Source organism: Macaca thibetana, chromosome 5, assembly GCF_024542745.1.
Source record: "Macaca thibetana thibetana isolate TM-01 chromosome 5, ASM2454274v1, whole genome shotgun sequence".
NCBI classification, from domain to species: Eukaryota; Metazoa; Chordata; class Mammalia; order Primates; family Cercopithecidae; genus Macaca; species Macaca thibetana.
Genome location: NC_065582.1, coordinates 89,335,754 through 89,353,346, shown reverse-complemented (window position 1 = coordinate 89,353,346; position 17,593 = coordinate 89,335,754). Strand labels below are relative to the sequence as shown.

Sequence of the window (17,593 nt, the reverse complement as noted above, 5' to 3'; positions counted from 1 at the left end):
TCTACTTACACAATTTAAGTAGAAGAGTTACTACTAAGATAATGCTCAGAAAAGGTGAGTTGTGTAGTGAAGTCTTGTTTACCTAGAGAATTAGAATTATTTACACTAAAGGAACGTTGTGGGAATCATTCCAGTGGTTCCCAGACGTCACTGTGCACCACTGTACCATGGAGGGGCTTGTTACAAATATAGATTCCCTATATTCATCCCAGAGATTCTGATTCAGTAGATCAGGGAGGACTGAATATCTGTTTTTTGTTTGTTTGTTTGTTTGTTTGTTTGCTTTTTGAGATGGAGTCTCACTCTGTGGCCCAGGCTGGAGTGCAATGGCGCAATCTCAGCTCACTGCAACCTCTGCCTCCCAGGTTCAAGTGATTCTCCTGCCTCAACTTCCCAAGCAGCTGGGATTACAGGCAGGCACCACCATGCCCAGCTTGTATTTTTAGTAGAGACGGGGTTTCACCATGTTGGCCAGGCTGGTCTTGAACTCCTGACCTCAGATGATCTGCTCACCTTGGCCTCCCAAAATGCTGGGATTACAGGCATGAGCCACCGCGCTTGGCCAAATATCTGTATTTTAACAGTCTTTGTGGATTATTTGGATGCCTTGTCAAGGTGGGGAACCACTCGTCTGTACCAACACTGTTCATTTTGCAAAAGAAGAAACTAGAGAAGTTAGGTGGACCTTCCAGTATCATACCTGGGGTCAAGACTGGAGTCCAAGTTTCTTAGACTGAATTCAACCAGCCCATGAGTGGGTGAAAAATCTGATGGTAGGGTTGGACCAAAAGAATGTTGGTTAGCTTTCTAGAAAAGAGACCTCTGCTTCTGTGATGCTGGCAGAGGCCCCAGGAGAAAGCTCAGAGAAGCTAGACAGAATCTGTATTGAGATACATTTGCCTCAATTCAAACTAATGATGTGTAACTAATGATGATTTGAGTTAGTCCCACAGGATTTTAAGAATTTCTAATCATATTCAGCTAGTTGAAGTTACACACACACACACACACACACACACACACACACACACACACACACCACACACATACACACCACACACACACACACCACACACACACATGCACAGAATCTAGATACAACTTTAACAATCAACTCCCTTGCCACAGAATTACCCATTTATCAGAAGTTTCAAATGTTACCAGGCCATTTGTCTAATTCTGATTGGATTTAGAGAGAAGTAGGAAATCCTACATTATTCCTGAAAAAAATGAGAAGGCGCTAGTAAGACTCAACCAAAGAGAATGGGAAGGAATCAACAAGCTACCAGAAACCTTGTTCCTGTCTTTGTATCTTATCATCCTGGGGGAGAAAAAAAAAAGTCCCCTGTGGCATATTAGAGACCTCAGTTTTCAAGCCACTTCTCATTAGAACTCAACTGGCCCACAAGGAATCCCAAACATTATGCCCTTGCTTTCTTTTTAGGTAGATATCTCTGGAAATTGTAAAGTGACCTACCAGGCTCATCAAGGCAAAGTGATCAAAATTAAGGCCTTGGATTCATGCAAAATAGCGAGGTCTGGATTTACGACCCCAAATCAGGTATGATAGATATCACTTTCTTTGAGGCATTCAAATAATTACATTTTGTAGAGATTAATGTAATAGAAAAATAAAGTAGAAATAGAATTTTGAAGCATTTATAATTTTTAGTTTAGGCTGTAAATTCACATATATGAAATGAATAGACCCATTTCAGTGAGTTGTAGGTGTTAATAATGAGGGATGGGTGTAATGAGGAAGTTGTTTTGTAGACCAAAAGACAGTTTGCTATTTACTTGATTCGATAATTTAAAAGATGATTCCTTGTTATAAAGATGGCTATTTATTTATTTAGGTCTTGGGTGTCAGTTCAAAAGCTACATCTGTCACCACCTATAAGATAGAAGACAGCTTTGTTATAGCTGTGCTTGCTGAAGAAACACACGCTTTTGGACTCAATTTCCTACAAACCATTACAGGGAAAATAGTATCAAAGTAAGATAATGCTGAAATTTTTATTTTCTTATTATTCTTTGTTATATTATTATACTTGATTTGTAAATAGATCTCTGTGTGTGTGTGTGTGTGTGTGTGTGTGTAGTCATGCGTTGCTTAACAATGGGAATAAGTTCTGAGAAATGCATTGTTAGGCAATTTCATCATTGTGCAAACATCATAGAGTATACATACACAAACCTAGATGGCATAACCTACACTACATTATATGGTATAGCCTATTGTTCCTAGGCTACAAACCTGTATAGCATATTGCTGTACTGCATACTGTAGACAATTAAACATAATGATACGTTTTTACGTATCTAAACATAGAAAAAGTCAGTAAAAAAATGCAGTATAAAAGATACTATGTAGGTGTACCTTTATTCATAAAAGGTACGTTAATGAAATTTGCAGGGCTGAAAGTTGCTCTGGATGAATCACCAAATGAGCACTGAGTGAATATCATAGACTAGGACATCACTGTACACTACTGTAGACTTTATAAACACTGTACACTTATGCTACACTGAATTTCTAAAAATCCTTTTTCCTCTATCATAAATTAACCTTAGCTTACTGTAACATTTTTACTTTAAAAACTCTAATTTTTGTTAACTTTTGAGCTACTCTGTAATAACATAGTTTAAAACACTTTGTACAGATTACAAAAATATTTTTTCTTTAAATCTTTATTCTACAAGCTTTTTTCTATTTTTAAATTTTTTACTTTAAAAAATTTCCGGTTAAAAACTGAAGACATAAACATATATATTAGCCTAGGTCTACACAAGGTCAGGATCATCAATATCACTGTCTTCCTCCAGTGGAAGGCACCTACAACCTCCAAATCTTGTCTCACTGAAAGGTCTTCAGGTGCAATAACATATGTGGAGCTGTCACCTCTTCTGATAACAATGCCTTCTTCTGGAATACCTCCTGAAGAACCTGCCTGAGGCTGTCTTATAGTTAATTTTTTTAATAAGTAGAACGAGTACACTCTAAAATATTAATAAAAGGTATGATATAATAAATACAGAAATCACTAATAGTCATTTGTCATCATTATCAAATATGTATTGTACATAACTACATGTGCTATACTTTTATATAACAGTAGCACAGTAGTGTGTTTCCACCAGCATTGGCAGAAATATGTGAGTAATGCTTTGCACTATGATGATAGGACAGCTATGATGTCACTAGGCAAGAGGAATGTTTCAGCTTCATAATCCTGTGGGACCACCTCCATACATGGGTCCATCATTGACCAAAATGTCCTTGTGAAGCACATGACTGTATTCATTGTGCTTCCTCATTTCAGCTGTGAGCTCCTTGAAAGTAGTAATTATATCTTGTTCATCTTTATTTTTTACATCATCTACAACAATTCATGGCACATGGTAAATAACTACATTTTAAATAAAATTGTATTAAAAATCAATTATTTATTGAACAGATTTTAAGTTTTAAAAAGACAAACTACTTGATTCATTCTAGTTCATTTTCTAATTTCTCTGTCAAATGTTTTATATGTTAAGGTTAAAAAGTGGTAGCATTTGTAATTTTTCTCTTTAAGAGTTTTAAAATAAATATTGTTGTTAAAAACATAAAAAGTTCCATAGTAAAGGGATGTGACAAAATTTTTGATATGACTTATGCAACTTAAATATTTAGGCCTGTTTTTCAATTGAAGACCATTTCTCTGGACAGAATTGTTCTAACAGGATTAAGAACTAGAATTTTAAATCTTAGAGTTTCTGTTATTTTCAGGTTTTAATTCAGAAAACAATGTTTTCTAACAGTGAATGTATTATACCTTATGCCATTGCTTCTCAAATTTCTCTGGAGTAGCTCTAATATTAGTACCAAATAGATACAAAATATTAGTAAAAATGCCTCATTACAATGCTTGAAATTTTATAGAAGCCTCATCTGGAGTAGAATTTTGCTTTCTACTTCATATACTACCGGTATATCTATAATGTTTTATTATATTTTCATATAAAATCAATATTTTAAGTTACTTATCAGGCCTATGAGATTTCCATTGCTATGTAACAAACAACCCCAGATTTAGTGGTATAAAATGCAACAATCACTGTACTGTTCTCTGTCATAATTTATAGGCTTGCCTTGGCCTTGCTCGGCATCTATGTAGTTGCAGACAGTCAAACTATTTAAAGGTTGTTCCCCCATGTATCTGGTGCATGGGCTGGAAAGACTCAAACAACTGAGGCTCCTGGCGCAAGTATCTTTTATTTCCCTGTGGCCTCTCAGCATGGCAGCTTCATGTCAGACTTCTTATGTAGTAGCTCGAGGCTCCGAAGCACATGTGCTGATAGTGTGCCAGAGAAAAGCTGAATCCTCTTTTAAGATATAGCTGTAGAGATCACATAGCATTACTTTCACTCTCCTCTATTAGTTGAGGCAGTTGCAGAGTCCTACCAGGGTTCAAGGAGAGGGATGTAGACCCTACTTTTTGAGACAGACAGGTTCTGGAAGAGCATGTCACACAAAAATATAGTTGAGACTATTTTTGGAAAATAAGCTTTTCTAGCTGTCTTGGTTAATAAGTAGCACATGGTTTTATTGACAGTATCATTTTCAGAAAGCTGGGCTAAATTCAAAAGAGCTGACGTCGCATATCTTATACATCATCCAGGCAATTTTTCTTCCCTGTATACTGTTGACATAATATTTTGAAAATCCAAACTTAAATTTTCAAATCTTTTCATACAATTGTTGCTGCAGAAAGACTTCATAATGAGCTTTCAGTTACCTATGGAGATATCACAGTTTGAAAGACATGTCTGTATACAACTTGAATAAATTACTATCTTGTTTGCCAAAAGAGTGGCAATTAGTATCTTGTTCACTCAAAAGAATGATTATAATATAGCATTTCCCTTTGGTATTATGCAGGCAGAAATTAGAGCTGAAGACAACCGAGGCAGGCCCAAGACTGATGTCTGGAAAACAGGCTGCAACCATAATCAAAGCAGTTGATTCAAAGTACACGGCCATTCCCATTGTGGGGCAGGTCTTCCAGAGCCACTGTAAAGGATGTCCTTCTGTAAGTGCAGACAAATGTGTGAATAATCATGACATCAGACTCTGTTTTCCTTTTGTCTCCAGTGAAAACATCAGCTCATTTAATGAAGAAAGTTTCTGAAGAACTACCAGCTACCACAGAGTTGTGATGACAGCAGTCACAATATGCACCTGACATGGTGCATGACACACCAATAATTAACAACTAGTTACCATTCATTCCTCTCAAAAAGTGTTATAACTCAAGGGCAACTTTTAATAAGTCATCTAGAATTCAGGGAGGATAGAGGGCTTAATGAAGTTAGGGGGAAGCATATGGTATCAAGAATGTGGACAAAGGCTGAACCCTGAAATTTCTGTCACATAATAGTGATTTGTCCACAGGTGACATACTTTACTGGCCTCAGTGTTCTGAGTATTGCTGCAAGGACTGAAAAAGGATACCAGGATCTTTGCCTAAATTAGGAAACATTTATTTACCCCAGTTTCCCCTAAAATTACTCTCAGAAATGCGATATCTCATCCCCAGGGCAAAGTGTAGATTATCTTGTAACATTTTTAATCCAACAAAGAAAATTTTCTTTTTATTGCATGAATCAATTATGATATACAGTCAGAGAAATGACCATCCAGCATTTCCTTATCTGTAATCTTTTGTCAGAAGAACAGACCATTGGCTTCATGCTCTGTGTGTAACTACAGGGAGATGCTCTTTCCTTCAATACTACTGGTGTTTGTTCAGAAAAGTGAAATCATCAAGATGTAATACCATAATTTGCTTAAAGTACAAGACAGTAATTGCTTATTAGTTTCTGAAATTGAGTTAGAGGAAAAACAAAACATTTTAAAACACAAAATCATCATCTTCAAACATTGTTTCTTCACTTGTTTTTTTTTTTTCCATATGTCATTTAATGTTCTAATGTAATTTTCTAATGTTGTATGAGACGGAAATTAGGAAGGTGGCTAATAAAACTAATCTTTTCTTGTGCTCTGCACTATTAATTTCTATCCCATAGATATTAAACATTACAAGCCATCTAATATTTTTGATAATTATTTCCTAATTATTATAGAAAATGATTTATTTATGTCATTGAGAAATTTGCTTTTCCAAATTTGGAATTTCAAATTCCAAATTTGCTTTTGTAAATTCTGTTGCAGCTCTTTAAAGAAAAACAAAAACACCTGAATTAATATTGATATGTTCTCTGCCTTCAGAAATGACCCAGTAAATCTTTAGCTAAGTGCAGCTTGAATTTCACTTGGAACATCTTCTTAAGATTAGATAGCTAAAAGGGACTTGAAAAAGAGAAAAAAAGGATCCATTGCTTATTAGAAGTAATGAATAATTTAAAAACTGGCAGCAAGTTATTACTATAGAGTTAGAGAGTTAGAAGTCACTGATAGGATTTCATAAAACTAGGGGGGGAAGTAGTAAAGTATGAAAAATAAGTTATTTCGTTAGTTTCAAAACCAAGAGATGCCATTAATTAGAACTACTTATTAGGTTGTTGCAAAAGTAATTGTGGTTTTTGCCTTTACTTTTGCAACAACCTAATACTATTTTTAAAACTGCAATAGAGTAACTTAGTGTATGTGAGAATTACCTTTATCTAAATGCTACTCTAAAAACCATAGATATAAGAAATGAATAATTCAGACCTTAGCAATAGCAAAACATTGAATTTCATACAAATAATACAATAAAGAGATAGAATGGGGAGCTCACCAAAAAATGGATTTTCAATGAGGTGCAGGTAAATTAGAAACCTGATACAATTCTTCAGCAGTTCTATTATTTTATCACTGAAATATTTTGCTGTTAATTAAAATTCTGCACAATTTAAATTGCACTATGGTAGTCAAAGCCTGGTCTCAGATAGAATTCCCTTGGTGTAGCCATGAAATGACCTATATACCCAGAAACCAGTTAATTATTGCCCTAGGCTCTTCAAGCTAAATATGAATAGACAAAAACAGTCCTCCTACAGAGGAATGGTACACAGAGTGATTGGAAGTCCCAGGGGTGTGATATGGGCAGAGAACTATCAGGTATATTGAGGTAAGGTACAAAAAGCTGCTTTTGCTTCAGACACAAGGGACATTTTATTCCTGGGAGAACACCCTTTGTAAATGTGGATGTTCACAGTTGTGAGTGGGGTATGAGCCTGCAGCTATGTTTTGCAGATCTTGGAGCACTGGCAGTCCACCAGGAAGTACCTGCAGCCTGACAGCCTCTCCAAGGCTGAGGCTGTCAGAAACTTCCTGGCTTTCGTTCAGCACCTCAGGACTGCGAAGAAGGAAGAGATCCTTCAAATCCTAAAGATGGAAAGCAAGGAAGTATTGTAAGTTCCCCAACCTTTGTGTGAGGTTGTCTGTCAGAAACATTTCTGGATTGTTGGTTTTTTTGAAGCAAGAAAGACCCCTTTTAAACCGACTGCCCCACCTCCAAAACAATTATTTTGTTGTACTACATTTTCATTGAACAGTAATTCCACAGTTCTGTAATTTAATAGTCACTTGACCAGAAATACAATAGCAGATTTTCAGCAGGGACTTGGAATAAATATGTTGTTGTGTTTATGAGTTTAAATCGGGACTAGATTGGTACATAGATAAGTGAAGGCAGGGATTCGTCATGACACCGTGGGGCATGTGCTGCCTCGCTGTTTTTGAAATTGTGTTCCTCGTGCTGTTGACACCTGAACAGATTTGAGTTGGTTAAAAAAAAAACAACAAGAAAGGTTTGACTTGTTCAGTTGAAAATGTGATTTCACTAAAGAGCCAGTTGAAACTACGTTTTATGTAGAAAACTGAGAACTGAGGTGAATGGTGAAAAGAATCTGTAAAAATAAATCCATACATTATTCAATATTTGGTGAAAATATGATGCATTTTACATGTGTAATAAACAGAGTTGACTTAATTCTTTCCCCAAAACATTGCATCTGTTTCTAAATACAATGTATTTTTAGTCTATAATACAGAATTTGTTTATATATACAAATTGAGCTTATGATACCAATTATCTTCATTGATGATATAGAACAAGGCTCAATTAATTTGACAGTGAATAACAGTCATTAACATAATCAAAAGTGGAAATTAGCCAAGTTACACACACGCACACAGCAGTAGTAGTCACTGAGTTCAAAGGACTGAATTCCCCAACAGGAGGAAAATTGTAGCTTTTTTCTGAATAGTCTGTTTATGCTCACTTGCATTTATTTACTTGCCTTAAGGATATTAAAAAATTGATAGGAATTCCAAATTACTATTCAAAGTTGGTTATTCTCTTCAAAAATAAATATTTAAACCAGAAATTGAAAAATAAACAAAATCATAAATTCTTAGGCTCTGTTTCAATTACAGCATGTTAAAATATATTGGTAGAAGGACTTGTCTTAACATTACTTTTTGTATTTTTAAGATTCTTTAAAAATTTTACCACTCTCAAAGTACATAGGCATTGTCTTAACATTAAAGGCAGAAATTACTGAGAATGAAAGTGGAATCATTAGGTATTAATTGAGAATAGAGATTACACTAAACTTTAGCATTATCTGTATCCTAAAAATCTTAAGGCAGCAATAATTTGGAGGACTGCATGATGCATTTTCTAAATCAGATTATTTATACAATATTGAACCATATAACATGCAACACACATGTAGTGTAGTGTAATAGAAAGGACACTAAGATGAACTAAAATCAGAACATCTAGTTTAAATTCTACCCTCCAGTAACAGTATATCCTTCAAGGAAGTCTTTTTTTTTTTTTTTTTTTGAGACTCTGTTTTGCTCTTATTGCCCATGCTGCTGGAGTGCAATGGTACAATCTCAGCTCACCACAACCTCCACCTTCAGAGTTCAAGCAATTCTCCTGCCTCAGCCTCCCGAGTAGCTGGGATTACAGGCATGTGCCACCACACCCGGCTAATTTTGTATTTTTAGTGGAGATGGGGTTTTTCCATGTTGGTCAAGCTGGTCTCGAACTCCCGACCTCAGGTGATCCACCCACCTCGGCCTTCCAAAGTGCTGGGATTACATACGTAAGCCACCACACCCGGCCAAGGAAGTCTTTTATATTTAGCTTCTCTGAGCCTCACTTTCAACATCTGTAAAATAAGGATAATAATTTTTTCTATTTATTGTAGGATAGTGAGAGGCAGGGTGGTGGAATGTAACATTTCCCAAAGAGCCTCTATGTTGTATCCTGTAATTTGCAGGAAGTTAACAGGTATGCAAAAAGGAAAAGATTCTGTGAGCAACTGAGTTTGCAAAACTGGATGAAACCATGTCAATTTCTCTCTGTTGCAGAATTTTATAGTATCTTTAATCAGATAATATTCTGGTACGTTTTGAATATTTTCTAAAATACATGACCTTGAAAATCCCTTTTCTTAAAGCATTTTGTAGGACTAGTGTTAACATGGAAAACACTTTGAGAAACATCAATGTAATTAAGAAACTATGGACTCCAGAGTCAGAAAAACCTAGATTTCAATTCCAGCAATCCCATTTACCAGCTTTGTGACCTTGAACAAATGACTAGGTATATCTGTGTCTGTTTCCTAGCATGTACAGGGGAATATTAATATTACACTGATAGGAATGTTCAGTGGATTAAATGAGGTGGTAGTATTAATAACAGCTAATATTTATCAATCACTTACTATATGTCAAGCACTCTTCTGAATGTTTTACAGAGATAACATAATTTAATCCTCCCAACAATCCTGAGGTAAATACTACTTTAACTTCATTTTACAGATGAAGAACTTAAAGAGAGGTTGGACACATAAAATTTTTAGTACAGAGCTTGCACAATATAAACTCAATAAGTATTATGTCTTCTAGTTATCTAAGCTTAATTCACTAGGTTTTTGTTAGGATCAAAATAGTACAAGTATATCATTTTTTAAAAGTATAAACTACTAAGCACATGTCACATTGTCTGGTGTGTTTAAATAGATGTAGTATGTAATATTTACATACATGTGTTCATTAATATGACAACTACTCTTAGAAGTTTTACCGTCCCAGGCTCAAAAAAACAAAGATTTTTGATGACTAAAATATGTAACTAGAGTTTTTCTGTAGGGGTTCTATTCTGCTCACACGTATTCATTGTGGTTAAACATAGAGCTATACCATGTTTTGTTTTTTTTTTTTAATTTTTAAAAAGAACAAAACCTTCCTCCTTGGATATAAAGTTAAAGGATTTTCCATCAAATAAGACTGCTTTAGTTCAAGTAGGCACTTCTGAAATGTGTGTATTTGTAAAGCTAATTAAAGAAAGAGAATAAATTTGGGGACCCATAGCTTTTATGTATTACTATATAGGAAGGAATTTGAACTTAATTTTTAATTGTATTTATATAATTTTTATTTACAAATCTCCAAATTATACTTAGCTTAGGTTAATATAGTAAAATTAGTTTGTATATTCTGAGTATACACTGTTTGAGTGAGAGAGAGGGGCGTTAAAGGAAAAAATTAAAATTAAATGGGGAGGGGTCTTTTTGAGAAAGTCTTAATCATTTCTTCATTGGTTCAAATTTAAAAAAATCACTTCTTGAGAAAACTCAAGCCAATAGAGACTCTGTGAATGGTAGAGATTTTTAAGCATTCCTTCCCCTAAACATTGATATCCATGATTATGCCTTTTTTTTATAGACCTCAGCTGGTGGACGCTGTCACCTCTGCTCAGACCTCAGACTCATTAGAAGCCATTTTGGACTTTTTGGATTTCAAAAGTGACAGTAGCATTATCCTCCAGGAGAGATTTCTCTATGCCTGTGGATTTGCTTCTCATCCCGATGAAGAACTCCTGAGAGCCCTCATTGTAAGTCAAATAGAAAATAAAGACCCTCACCTCCTGTAAAACTTCTTAAGACTATTAACAGTAATTAAAAGTTTCTTAGATCAGAATGAAGGCTATCAACTAGAGACCTCTGAGTATTCATATCCAAATTGGGGTATTTTCTATCCACTAATTATTAACTGTATAATAAATTATTTCACTTAGTGCCTTATTCGCAATTTCACTAAATAGTATAAACTATATGGTAATTTAAAGATTGTGTTCACCTATCATGTTATATATAGCACAGGACAGAATTTCAGAGGGGAGAAGTGTGGGTTATGCTTCAGTAATCAATTTTACAAGATTTGTTTCGACTTCAAAAATTCTCGTGATACTTAGTATACCTACATTGAAGAGATACAATTCTTCTGCTGTTAAAGATTTATATTGAAAATGAAAGCTAGACTTCTCTTGTGTCCAAGAATGTTTTCTTTTTAATTGCACTTGTTTACCTATGATCTAGTGGAATAGTTCATAATCTTTATGGAAAATGTACCCATTGAGAATCTGATAAAAGTGATGAAGCCCCTTTTTACTCATACATAAAATTTTATAACCCCTCCCCCACTTTTATTTTTTGTTCATTGACCCAATGAATCCAATCCATAAACCTCCAGGGTTAAGAATTCCCTATATCGCAGGTTAAAAATCCCTGAAAAGGGGATTAACTCTTCAATTCAAAGCTACATAGCAAATGTGTAAGTGTCTCAAAAGCAAAATTCTGAGTTTGCAATCTAGAAACATAAAAATACTTCCCAAGGATGTATTGGTTACTTTATTTTTTAACTAAAAATGTTCCTTGGAAATATTTAAATGTCTTGGTAACCTATTTTATCCCTGTTTGGTTAATAGGGTAAGTTCAAAGGTTCTATTGGGAGCAGTGACATCAGAGAAACTGTTATGATCATCATTGGGACACTTGTCAGAAAGTTGTGTCAGAACGAAGGCTGCAAACTCAAAGTAAGTGCAAATCCAATCTCATGTATTACATCATTCTACACCATCGTCCTATTTGATACTCACCATGCTGCCTACTATTGGCACTACTAATTCTCTTTACTCTATTCTACTTACCTTATTTGCATAGCAATTTTTGCCATCTAACATACATTACAATTCACTCACTTATTACGTTTATTGCATATTTCCATTTCACTAGAATGTAAGTTCCATGAAGAAATGGAACTCAGTTTTTTTCAACACCAATTGCTTACCAGTTCCTGGTACATGGATAATATTTAATAAAGACTTCCTAAAAAGTGAAAGTACGATAACCTCCTTACCCATATACTTTATTGAGTACCCACTATGTATTCAGTTTTAAATGGTGTGTATGATATACTTCTTGTTTTCAGATAAATATTAGACTCTAAGGCTATCTCCTAGAGCAGAACTTTGTCTATAGTAAGTGTGGTTTGCAGTTTTTAGTTTTGATAGTAGGAATTTAGTTACTTCTAATCACAGAGAACTTTATATCTTATTTTCAATTTCATTTGCCTAAAGCTTTTCTACTTGCCTGAGTGGACTATCAATTTTCACATCTTTCTTACTAAAAAGCAAAAAGCAAAAACACTTTTTAAGTATAACTAAATATGGAAAACCAAAATAGATTAATGTCTAACACAGCCCGTCTTTCTATAATGCAAATAAAGATGCTAAATATATAAAAACGTAAGTCTTTTTTCTGTCCACATTATACAGACAGTGTTCCATCAGCATTTTTTCTACCTCAGACAGCACTATATATCATTTTGCTTACTAAGTGCTTGCTATTAAAAATAGTAGGGAAAATGTTCTTGAAACCAAATAGTCCCAAAAGAGGCAAGCCAAAACTAGAATATACATTAAGTATGAAAAAGATCACTGAAAACCAGTAGTACTGAAAAAGCTTGAGTATGAACGTATTAAGTTCTGGCAGAAATTAAATTTATTATTTTTATGTTAGGGAAGCATTACTTCTTATATTTTTCAATTTCCGTAATTATTTGAGTAGCCGATTTACTTCAGCTATTCGTGTATTAAATATCTTGGCTAAAGATAAAACCCACATATCGAAAGATCTGTTCAGCAGTATTTAATGAGCATCTACTCTGTGTAAGGCATGATGCTAATCCTCAAATATAAATATACGTAAAATATTCTACCATCCTCAAAGAACTCCTAGTCTGTTTATCAAATATAAACAAATAAATAATATTGAAATATAGACAAAGTACTCAGACAATACAGAAGATGCAGCAATGTTTTCTGTTTGAGTGTGCTAGAGAAGTTTCCACCAAAATAACAATTTTTAAACTTAGTCTAGAAGAGGTTTTTAAGTGAAGAGGTCAAAGTATGGAATGAAAGCTGTTCTGGGAGACATACAACAATGTATGAAAAGGCCCAAAGTCAAAATGGGCCTGGTATTCTTGGGAAAGTGAGAAATTCTGTGGGGTTGGAACATAAAATATGTATGTTTCTGGGGGCAGATAAGTGAGAATGGAGACACAGGAAAGATGAGAATAGAGACGGAAGGTGAGCTGGATCTTCATTAATAACAAGCTAAGGAGTCTGGCCTTCATTCTACAGAAACAAGAGACCAGTGAAGTCTTCAGGCAGATGAATGACATACTCAGATTTTTTATTAAGACAGAAGCAAGATGTTGTGTGGACTGATTGTTTACTGGATTAGAGTTACTGAGATCTGACTGGAAGCATTTGCAATAACCTAGGCAAGAATTAGTAAAGGTCTGAATTAATGTAGGGGCAGGGGGCTGAGAGGAGATAGATTCAAGGGCCATTTTATTTAGTGACTGATAAGATGTGGGAAATGAGAAAGATATAAGAATCCAGGTGACTCTAAAGCTTTCAGTTGAGGATACCAGGTGTATGGTGATGCCAACCACTTAAGTAAGGTTTATACAGCCTGGTTTGGGGGGTGGGAGGAGAGTAGAGCTATTAGTTTGTTTTGGCCATGTTAAGTTTGAAATCCTTTGGGTCACCAGGTTCAGTTGTCCAACAGACAGGTGTCCATATTCACCTATGGCTCAGGAGAGAAGTTAGGGTCAGAAATAGAGAGAGGCTGAAACCTTGAAAGAGACTGGGGTTACCTAGGAAAGTCATGTAGCATAAGGAAACAGAGCAAACGATCAAATTTAAAGTTCTTCTGATAATGGACAGCCTGGTTCTCATCACATCTTTAAAATTACCTTGAAGGTAGCTGCAGACCATCTACTATCATTGGCATTCAGTTTTGTTCATGTTTTTGCGCAAACTTTTTTTTTTCATCTTTGAGGATGATGAGATTTGGCTGTAGTGAATTTACTACCGAACAACTGTAGTAAAGGTTCAATTTTTCTTTTGAATTTTCTGCTGTGGAACACTCATTTATCTTTTGCCCAAATCAAAGATATATGAAAGGAAGGAAAGAAAATGATGTCTTGTATTAAATAAGCACAAATTTAAGGTAGCTACTGGGCACACTACAGGCATACTGTATAAAAGGTATCTGCCATCCTATGTAGTTCTATAGCCTTTCAGAACTTACTGGCATAAAAGCTACTGTCCTGTGACAGTCTGAATGGTGGCTAGACAAGTGCACAACCAGTACTATGCCACATGTTTCTTTTTTATGTTTGTCTTTTGCTTATGTTTTGACCTCCCTGCATCCTAATTGCTTATTTTCGCTGAATTTGTACTTGAAAAAATTTAAACCTACGGAAACGTTGTAAGAACAGTACAATTCCATGAACAGCCGGATATCTTTCATCTAGATTCATCAGTTGTTAACATATTCTTATCTTTGCTTTATCTCTTTCTGTTTTATTTTAGTTATATAATTTGACAGTAATTTGCAGACATCTGACATTTACCTCTGAATACTTTTACTTCTTATTACTTGAGTGCCATTGCAAATAGTATCTTACAATGAAAAAAAAATACATGTATTTACCAAATTGTGAATTCCCACTGCTATCTCTAATTCTAATTCTAATTCAACACTATAGGGTTCTTTTTTCCCTCGTTTCATCATTATATTTTCCTTCTCCCACTGTGACAAATGTGGTTTTCGAGAACAACAATATATTGATTCATCTGCTCAATTCTAAAACATACACAATATTTTTTTGGAATTGCTACACCAGTATTACTAGAGAAACAAACTAAGTAAAGTTCAAGACTTTATTATAGTTCTTTTTGTCCTTAGACTATATTCCATTGCATATGTACAAAGTTTTATGCTCAAAAGTTACTTGGATTAATTCTTTTTTATTCTCTTCTGTTTAGTCATATTAACAAGTTGATAGACATTTGGTTTCATTTGTTTCTGGTTAAATTGAATTTTGATAATTGTTCATCCTGTTGATTTAATTTTATTTCTTGAACATGTGAAATAGTAATGTGGTTCAAAAGACAAAACTGTGTTTTAAAAGTATTATCAAAGAGTTCTCATTCGCTTCCTGATGCTTTTCCCCCAATCTCACCTACTTCCTCTAGGTAAACAAAATCACTGATTAAAAAAAAAAAATTCTTTCTATGTTTCCTTTTGCAACAGTAAACAGATGTTCACACATTTACATACCTTTTTGCACAAAATATATCATTCTGCATATACTCTTTTTGTATCTTACATTTTTCACTTAATATATCATGAAAATATTCACTACACAGAGATCTTTTTCATTCCTTTTGACAACTGCCTAGTACTCCATTGTGTCTATGGACTATGTTTTATTTAACATCTCCTATGAATGGTCATGTGAGTGGCTTCCACTATTTTGCTATTACAAATAATACTGAAGTGACTAATCTCAGGCACAGATTTTTGCTATTGTTGAGATGTAGCTTTAGGGATAGAGTTGCTTGTCAAAAACCAGTTCTGTTTGTTTTTGTCACATTATCTTTCATAGGAATTGTACCGTTTTAGGCTTTCATCAGCAATTTATGAAAAGGCCTACTTCACCATAGTCTCACCTAAAAAATATGGTAGCAAACTTTTGAATTTTTCACCAATTTGGTAGTTGAGAAATGTCACTTCTCTGATTAAGTGTGATGTTTAGCATCTTCCCTTCTATTGGGAGCCTTTTGTTAATACTTCTCCACTCTTCCCCATATCATTCATTCTCCCCAACCCCGTGTGTGTGTTTGTGTGTGTGTGTGTGTGTGTGTGTGTGTGTGCTTGTAGCCTAATTTCAGAGGTTATGAATCCTGTGGATGAATTAGATCTTAAAACCCTTTATTTTTAAAAAAATTTTTTCAGCCTAGGCTCTGTCATCCAAAGAATCTTTATTTTAAACATGAAACTGAAGTCTCTAAAACATATGTAGTGGCAAATATAAGACCAGAACCCAGATGTCCCTATTTCTAATTTGCTTTCCCATCAAACTATTAACTTACACTCAATCCCCCTTTTTCTCATACTAGGACAAAAGGACTTCTCTCATTATAGAATGTATTTGAAAAGTACCTAGTAAAGTACCTACCACATAGGAGGTACTTAAGAAATATTTTTTAAACTATATTGCAGCACTAATTAAATTTGGAATTAAGTAAAAACAAGCACTTTTAAAACATTTAGAGCCAGACCTTATGGTTGAGCTCTAAGAGGTCTCACCCGAGTTTTTACTTAAGGAAAGGTGCATGGTGACACTAAGGCTCCATCTAATTGCTGCTTTAGCGATTGATAATACTCACTGCTTCTTAAGAATGTATATGTATTTAAAAAAAAAAAAAAGCACAACACCTTTATCAGGCTTTACTTGTTTGCTTTTATTCCACTGTGTGCCTCAGTCAAGCAACCAATGCAAAACTTTGTAAAACTGTAGGTTGCTTTCTTCGACCCAAGAATAAAGCCAGTCTTGCCCAAGTCTTCTTCAATGTATGGTCATGCATATATCTAAGGTATATGATTTTTCAGGCAGTAGTGGAAGCTAAGAAGTTAATCCTGGGAGGACTTGAAAAAGCAGAGAAAAAAGAGGACACCAGGATGTATCTGCTGGCTTTGAAGAATGCCCTGCTTCCAGAAGGCATCCCAAGTCTTCTGAAGTACGCAGAAGCAGGAGAAGGGCCCATCAGCCACCTGGCTACCACTACTCTCCAGAGATATGATCTCCCTTTCATAACTGATGAGGTAAAATCTCTGAGAATATTTGTGACATTAACAGAAGAAAAAAAAAAGCATGTCTGAACATGAGTCAAATGCAAATTCCTCTCAAGTCACTCTATATTTTCTCCAAATAGTCTTCTCTCCTGCTTAAAAATAACTCTAAAATTGCATTTGAGGCTACTCTAAATATCCTCACAGGGTAACATCCTATATCCTGAAGCGTAAATATTGAAGCATATTCTCTTATTTTAAGAAACAAATTCGTTTTTGAAATATATTTACTTTTATAAGTTTTAAGATGCTGTTACATTTTTCAATACTGAAATATCCTGGTTTAAATATAACTTTGTTTGTTACTACAACTACATGTTTCAGGAAGCCAACTAAATTAAACCTTTGTTAGGGCAGACAATGTCTACAAATCTCAAGATAAACCATCTGCCGAGAATGGTGTTTCCAGTTTGTAGCTAAGCACCTGCCCACCAGTTTTGTGTTGAAGTTGGTGGCTGCAAATCATGACGGTTAGGGGCACACGCTTTTGAGAAAGACAGGCCTACATATAAACTCTGGCTCTGTCCTTCCC

The 17,593-nt window shown here is 34.8% G+C and overlaps 1 protein-coding gene across 2 annotated transcripts in view; it reads left to right on the top strand.

The window, feature by feature from the left end:
• Window positions 1–17,593, top strand: part of MTTP (microsomal triglyceride transfer protein) — a 58,090-nt gene that overhangs the window by 24,521 nt on the left and 15,976 nt on the right. For both annotated transcript variants that reach the window (XM_050791543.1, XM_050791542.1), the window contains exons 5-11: window positions 1,445–1,561; window positions 1,857–1,996; window positions 4,925–5,075; window positions 7,244–7,401; window positions 10,736–10,904; window positions 11,778–11,885; window positions 16,822–17,034. In XM_050791543.1, the coding sequence (XP_050647500.1) occupies window positions 1,445–1,561; window positions 1,857–1,996; window positions 4,925–5,075; window positions 7,244–7,401; window positions 10,736–10,904; window positions 11,778–11,885; window positions 16,822–17,034 (1,056 nt within the window). The remainder of the gene's footprint in view (window positions 1–1,444; window positions 1,562–1,856; window positions 1,997–4,924; window positions 5,076–7,243; window positions 7,402–10,735; window positions 10,905–11,777; window positions 11,886–16,821; window positions 17,035–17,593) is intronic.